Raw genomic sequence first — 7,819 nt, forward strand, 5'->3', positions numbered from 1 at the left:
TCTCTCTCTCTCTTTCTCTCTCTCTCTCTCTCTCTCTCTCTCTCTCTCTCTCTCTCTCTCTCTCTCTCTCTCTCTCTCTCTCTCTCTCTCTCTCTCTCTCTCTCTCTCTCTCTGTCTCTCTCTCTCTCTCTGTCTCTCTCTCCAAACCAGTCATTAAACTTTTACCAGCAAACCCGTGGTACAATTCTCAGTCCAAACCCTGACTCTTCCACTTAGAGCCTGTGTAACCTTGGGAAATGAATTCCCTTTTTGAGTTGCAATATCTCCACATGCTGAATTTCAGTATTTGTAGGAGAAATATCATTAATTGGTCATGAATTAAAGACTATCTTAAATTGCTGAATCAGACCAAAACATGAAAAATCATGAACCAAAATCATTGTATACATCCTTCTGTATTCCATAGATGAAGGAACTGAAATCCAGACAGGGATAATGTACCTGAAACTCCTTAGCAAGAGAAATAGAGGGTAAGTTTTAGAACTTGCATTTCATATTTTCTAGATTTAAGAGCAGGAGGGGCCTTGAAGGCAATCAAATCCAACACCTTTATTTTACAGATGATAAAACTGAGGTCCACAAAGGTGAAGTAGCTTGTCATTTAGGTTAAGTAATTATGGATTGGACAGTAACCAAACCTGTTATTCCATTCAAATAGGGAACTTGTGGTTAAATCAATGTGGTTTCTTCTCTACATGTTAATCTCAGATAGTTGCCTAGAGTAGAAATGTCAAACACATTGCCTACTAGTGTAGCAAATTAAATCTATACATTACAGACACTCAGGAGAGAATTAGAAAGCAAACTCAAGGGTCATATGTTCTACTGAGCCCTGAGACCAATAAAGATGTGAATGTCACATAGGAACAAGGGAACTCTCGTGCTAGGGAGAGCTCCTCAGGGGATAGACCTGTGGTCTTATAAAGTCTTATAGTTTATGGCTCCATTGTGGGCATCCACATGAACACTACAATTATCTTTCCCTTATTTCTGAAAAGGAAAGCATTTCTTACTAAGTTCTCTCTGGACTAAGAGGTTCAAGTTTCTGGGAAAGAAGTTATCATGTGGCCAACAGTGAGAAAAACAGAACTAACTGAAAAGTGAGGATCAGGCTTCTTATTTTTCCTTGGTCTCTTTCTAAAGCTTACAACAAATAGGTGAGGATATTATGGTTAGGGCTGGGGGTAGGGGATGGTGTCTCTCAGCCGACAGAGGATCTAGATGGGTTTGATGCTCAATGACAGAGGCATGTGAGAATTGTAGATAACTTGACATTTAAAGGTTATGGACATTTATTGGAGGTGTTATTAACTTAGAGTGTGTGAACATTTTTAAATTGATGACTATATTTCTGTATAATTGCTTTCCTATGAATTTTATTTTATACATTTAAAAATATTATTCCGAGGAGTTCATAAGATTCATCAGATTGCCAAAAGGATCAATTATGTGAAGGAGTTTAAGAACTCGTGACTTAATAGAGCCCTGGAGTCAGGAGGACTTGAGTTCAAATCCAACCTCAGACACATACACTTACTAGCTGTGTGACATTGGGCAAGTCACTTAACCTCAATTGTCCTGCCTTCCCCCCTCCCAAAACACACACACACAGACACACACATACAAAGAACCCATGACTCAGACCCTGAGGAATTTAAAATCAGCCAGCCATAAAGTACATTATCCAGGATTTCTGAGGATACAGAGAAAAAAGCAGGAAAAGGTAGATGCTTCAGGGTATAACCTGAAACCAGTAAGTTGGTTGAAAAACCTTTGACTAGGGATTTTGAGATCATGTGTTAATATCACCTCTGACTGGGCAGAAGGAAAGACTGGATGAGAAATGAAGAAGAATTTTAATCTAGCATCAATCTATTTTAGAAGGACAGATACCCTGAGGATGCTTAGCAATTCCCCAGAAAGATTTTTCTTTTTAAATCAAATATGGAAATAGGGTAGATTTGAGGCAACTAGGTGACAGAGTGGATAGAGTTCTGGGCTTGGAGTAAGGAATAACTGAGTTCAAGTGCCACTTCAGATGCTTACTAGCTGTGTGATTGTGGGCAAGTCATTTTTCCTCTGCTCATTTCAGTTTCTTTATTTATAAAATGAGGAAAGCACTCATTTTCCAGGATTATTGTGAGAATAAAATGAAGTAGCTAAATACTTTGCAAACCTTAAAGAGGTAAATAAATATTTATTGTTTTTTCAAAGAATTAAAAAAGGATGAAATTATATATGTATCTTTATGTGTGTTTGTGTTAACTTCAACAACATTTATTAAGCCCCTTGAAGTTGTTCAACCATTTCAACGAGGTCTGACCCTTTGTGACTCCATTTAGGGTTTTCTTGGTAGAGATACTGGAGTTGTTTTTCATTTCACAGATGAGGAAACTGAAGCAAATAATGTTAAGTGACTTACCCAGGGTCACACAAATAATAAATGTCTGAGGCCAGATTTGAATCAGGTAAATGAGTCTTCCTAACTCCAGGTCTGGTCCTCTATCTACTGTGTCCCTTAGTTACCAAAGAAAAATAGTTGGGTTAGATGATTTTTAATGTCTCTTCTAGTTTTAAATTTATAATATTATGAACTGCTAGGTCCAGACCTTTCTCTGTCGCTATCTTGGTATTCAAAGTGAAGCAAATAATTTTGATATTCTGCTTTTCATTTTCTTCATCCATCTTTGGAATGAGAATAAAACCCACCCTCCCTACTTTATAGAAATGAAAGACCAGTCAATTGTTCAGTCAACAAATATTTATTAAGTATGTGCTATATCTCACCAAAATCTTTCTTAAATTCATGCCCTCTTATCCTTCTTATACTGGGGTAAGTAGGAATGGAAGTTAGGGCCAAAAATAGACTGTGATGTTTAAAGGTGGGTCGTGTTTCTACAAATGAGTTCCCTTGTTGTTTGTTTCTTCTTCTTGCTCCTCTCCTCTCTTATATTCATTCTTCTATCTCCATAGCCAGCCCCACTGCTTTCCCTATTCACTTTCCAATGGCTCTTATTTTCTTCTAACTCTCTGTAGCCTGTCCTTTACACTAAAAGAATGTTGAATATTTATTTAGAAAGGCACACATTAATATTATCTATATTTTATCCTATTTTAATTTTTTTGTTAAATATTTCCCTGTTCCATTTCAATTTGCTTCTGGCTGCCCTGGTGGGCAGTCTGTTTTACATTTCTATTCAAGGTGACTCTATAAGTTATAAAGAAGATACCAACTTGCATTGATAGATAGAATTTCCTTACCCACAAGTTCCATATTTCAATGAAATGACAGGTTCTGTTACTGTCTAATCTACAGGCTGAATATTCTTATCTTGGTTTTATAGAAGTGGCATAGATAACTTGCCTACATATATGTTAAAAGTTTATAAGTCACACAGCTAGAATTCCAAATCAGGATGTAAAACTCCATTCTCAATATTATTTCCATGACTTCCTCTTATTAAGAATGCTACCTGCAAGGGATAGGAGTCATTACATGACATTAAATTCAGGTCTAGAAGACTGACCTAAACTCCTGCTTCCTCAGTCCCTTTATGTAAAAGTGAGAAACCCTAAGAAATCCGCTATAATGTGGGAGAAGGGAGCAAGGTCTGCTTTATGAAACCTAACATAGGATCCTGTTATGTATTATCTTTAAAGATTCACCAAATGTGAGCATCTTTGGTGAATATTTGATGCATGAGGTGCATAAAACCCATGTGTGCATAATCCTGCTTATGTACATTCACAAATATTATATGCAATCTCAGCACTAAGTGGGGTGTGACATGATTTAAGAGGAAAAAAAGAAATTCTACTGGATTAAAGAGGAGATTTTGAAACAGCTTTAGGGAAAAATGAAATACTTTCATCCTTTCACTGTTCAAAAGACTGACTGTATCCTTACAAAGTTAGGGGTGTGATTTAGATGAACTCTAAGGATTATTTCATTTTTGAGTGATCTGCAAACTAACTTGGAGAACAGGACTCATTAAGGTGGGCAGAAGAATGAATTAGAATCTGTATTATAAAATGGAAGGGCCAAGAGAAGTCATTGATTCCAGTCTCTGTCTCTAACTAACCTCCCTAGAGTGAATGGTGCTCTCTCTTCCTCTGCATTTTCAAGAACAAAGACCTTACTACACTTATCGCTTACACATCCAGCATTTTTATCATTCCAACTTAAGAAACTTCTCACTGTGTCTCACCAAAATCTCTCCTAGTTTAAGTCCCTGTCCTCTTATCTGTTACAGTATAGTGATAGGGATGGAAACCAAGGCTAAAAATAGGCTTCAATAATAAGTGGAATGGTTATACAATGGAGTACTAGTGCTTATGCAGTTTGGTTCATCCTCTTGTTTCTTTCTTCTCTTATGTTCACTCTTCTCCTTCCAAACCCAAGCCACTTTGCTTTTCCTATTCACCTTCCAAGGCCCCAACTGCCTTCTGACTCTTCTCAGCTTGTCCTTTACAATTATAGAATATTTCATAAACCTTATAGGGTCATTGGAGACTATCTATAATACCCACTCATTTTATAAATAAGGCAACTGAGGCCCAGAGTTGTCAACTGATTTTGTTAAAGTTACACACAATATTTGTAAAGTAAAAGAGGCAAATAGGTAGCACAGGGTAAAGCACTGGGCCTAGAATCAGAAAGAAGTGAATTCAAAATGCCCTCATACACTTATGAGCTGTGTGATCCTGGGTAATTCATATAAGTTTTTCTACCTCAGTTTCTTTGACTATAAAATAGAGCTGACAGTAGTACCTACCTTGAAGGTTTTGTGAAGATCAAATAAGATAACACTTTTAAAGCTCTTACCACAGTAAAGCTATAATAGGCACATAGTAGGTGCTTGGTAAATGTTCATTTCCTTCCTTCCTAAAAATAGTATCAAGACTGAGCTTTGCTTCTTAGTCTAAGCAAACTATGAGAGCAATTTAGTTCCCCCTGCCCATAAGAGGACCATCAAATTATAATCCTTTCTAGATTCATTTTATGGGCATTATAATCCATATGATTCTGCTCAAGAACCAAGATTCCTTCTAAATGACCTGTTGGTTTAAGTTTCAATACACCGAGATTCTCATGAGAGGGGTGGCCAGGTGGATCCAGTGAGTAGGAGCACCGGCTCCAGTGTCGGGATGACCTCGATCAAATCCGGGCTCAGATACTCAGCACCACACCCAGAAATAACTGGCTGTGTAACCTTGAGCAAGTTACTTAACCCCGATTGCTTTAAAAAACAAAGATTCTCATGAGAATACAGGAGGATAGATATAGGGCAGGTGGCAAAATAAGGAACATTCTAACCTTCTTCCATCCTTTCCTTCTCCTCTGCTCTTCTCTTCCTTCTGTTTCCTGTCACCTCTGCTTCCATCAGTATGCCTGGGTCCTGCTTTTCTGAGATTGTTTAATTGTAGTCATCTATTTTGGGGGAGTGAGGGGCTGTTGGTACAGTCACCATTTTAAACTCTACTCCTTATCACAAATTAGTCAGAAAACTTAAGAGGCTTTTATTGTTATTGAAGAATTTCTATGTACTAAGTCATATTTTGGATCCTGTGGGTCTTGAAGTGGGGATTGGTAGGAAGGGACAAGGAAAGGTTAGACCACTATCAAAGATTTTACTTAGAGAATCATGATAAAGTAAAGTTTGGAGGACTCTTTATAAGCATCAAATCCATTCCACTTAAAGAAAGAAAACTAAGGATCAGAGACTTCCTCAAACTCAGTCCAGTAGTTCAATCCATGACTCAATTGCAAGTCTTCTAAACAAAAGAGCACTCGATATTTTCCTGCCTTTATTCTCTATTGGAGACGTAATACACACCTGTCTGCACACACACACACACACACACACACACACACACTACACACATAAACTTTCAAATGACAGCATAGGAATCAAGACAAAAATGTTTGGTGAAGACTATCATGTATCATAGGGAAGTTCAGAGACCTATGGGGACTAAGGCTTCAGGAAGGACTTCTAAAAGAAAGTCGGATTTAGTAATGGCCTGTTTATACTTTTAGTCATATCCATAAGACCAGTACCAGTGGGACACACCTTTCTCATTTCCCTGAGCTAGTTGGGCAATTGTGGGTGGCTGGGCCACTGGACAGAACATCAGGAGACTGAAGTTCCTGTTTCTCCTTCCACCTAAGAGAAAATTTAAAAAGTCAGTTAAATCATTGGTATACCTTTCAAAGGAGCAAGCAATTGCCCCACTTACTTCAGGTAAGAGAATATAGTGATTCCCTTTCTTCATTAACCACATTCTTCTTTTCAGAGTTTTTAGGCTAAGTCTTCAGCACAATGTTGGCTCCAGGAAACAATAGCCTCCAATCAGCCTCCTTCTTCCTGACTGGATTCCGAGGCCTAGAAAGTCTACATGGTTTGATCTCTATTCCCTTCTGCACTATCTACTTGACAGTAATTGTGGGAAATATCACCATCCTCCATGTCATTCGCACAGATGCAACACTGCATGAGCCCATGTATTACTTTCTGGCTATGCTGGCTCTCACTGACCTAGGCTTGTGTTTTTCCACACTGCCTACAGTGCTGGGCATCTTCTGGTTTGATGTTCGAGAGATTGGCATCCCTGCCTGCTTCATCCAGCTCTTCTTTATCCATACCCTCTCACTGGTGGAATCCTCAGTGCTGCTGTCCATGTCCATCGATCGCTATGTGGCCATCTGTAACCCACTTCGTTATGGTACTCTCCTGACACCTGTTAGGATAGTGAAAATGGGGCTATGCTCCGTACTACGCAGTGCCCTGCTCATCCTTCCTCTACCCTTTCTCCTGAACCGCTTCCACTACTGCCGTTCTCATGTACTGGCCCACGCCTATTGCCTTCACCTGGAGATCATGAAGCTGGCCTGCTCCAGCATCATAGTCAATCACATCTACGGCCTCTTTGTGGTGGCTTGTACGGTGGGTGTGGACTCATTGCTCATCTTTCTCTCCTACGCCCTCATCCTTCGCACAGTGATGAGCGTTGCTTCCCGTGAGGAGCGGCTCAAAGCCCTCAATACCTGTGTGTCCCATATCTGTGCTGTGTTTCTCTTCTATATTCCTATGATTGGTTTATCCCTTGTTCATCGCTTTGGTGAGCACCTGCCCCGCATTGTCCACCTGCTCATGTCTTACGTTTACCTCTTGGTCCCACCCCTCATGAACCCCATTGTTTACAGTGTCAAGACCAAGCAGATCCGGCAGAGAATTATCAAGAAGTTTATTTTTATGCAAAGACTGAGTAGCAATCGCCAAGGGTAGGCTGAGGAGGAGAATCCGAGAAGGAAGAAGCTGTTGGTTGTTTGCTGCTGGTGTTGTTATGGTGTTTTACCTTTTTAAATTAGATGGGGTAACTTGTTCTCAGGTCTCTGCCCTGCTTTGAAAGTGTATTTGCACTGAACAATGATTACCCCAAGCTACATCTAGTAGTGAGCCTGCTAGTTTTTCTCATAAATGAATGACTTCTTGGAAGTAGTGGACAAAACAAAAATTCCCTTTCTGCTTTGTCAAAATTTCTGTAATATGTCTACCCTTTGAGACCAAGAACAGCAAGTAAAGTCCAATCAGTAATTGTTTATTGAGCACCCATTATATTCTAAGCACCATGATAAATATTGGAGAAACAAAGAAAGGCCAAACATAGACTCTTGCCTGAAAGACCTCATGAGGTAGTTTAATGTGAAAGACAGGATGCAAACGATTATGTACAAACAAGATATATAGAGAATAATTTAGCATGGAATCATTGGGAAGACACTAAGATTAAGAAGGACTGGAAAATGCTCTTTTTT

At 39.1% G+C, this 7,819-nt stretch overlaps 1 protein-coding gene across 1 annotated transcript; it reads left to right on the forward strand.

The window, feature by feature from the left end:
- The first annotated feature begins 6,323 nt into the window (after window positions 1-6,323).
- On the forward strand, window positions 6,324-7,289 carry OR51G1 (olfactory receptor family 51 subfamily G member 1). The gene has a single exon (XM_069108991.1). The coding sequence runs from the start codon at window positions 6,324-6,326 to the stop codon at window positions 7,287-7,289; it is 966 nt and encodes a 321-aa protein (XP_068965092.1).
- The last annotated feature ends 530 nt before the right edge of the window (window positions 7,290-7,819 follow it).

Source organism: Petaurus breviceps, unplaced genomic scaffold (genome assembly GCF_028583685.1).
Source record: "Petaurus breviceps papuanus isolate PSGF00001 unplaced genomic scaffold, PetGlider_PUasm1.0 90444, whole genome shotgun sequence".
NCBI classification, from domain to species: Eukaryota; Metazoa; Chordata; class Mammalia; order Diprotodontia; family Petauridae; genus Petaurus; species Petaurus breviceps.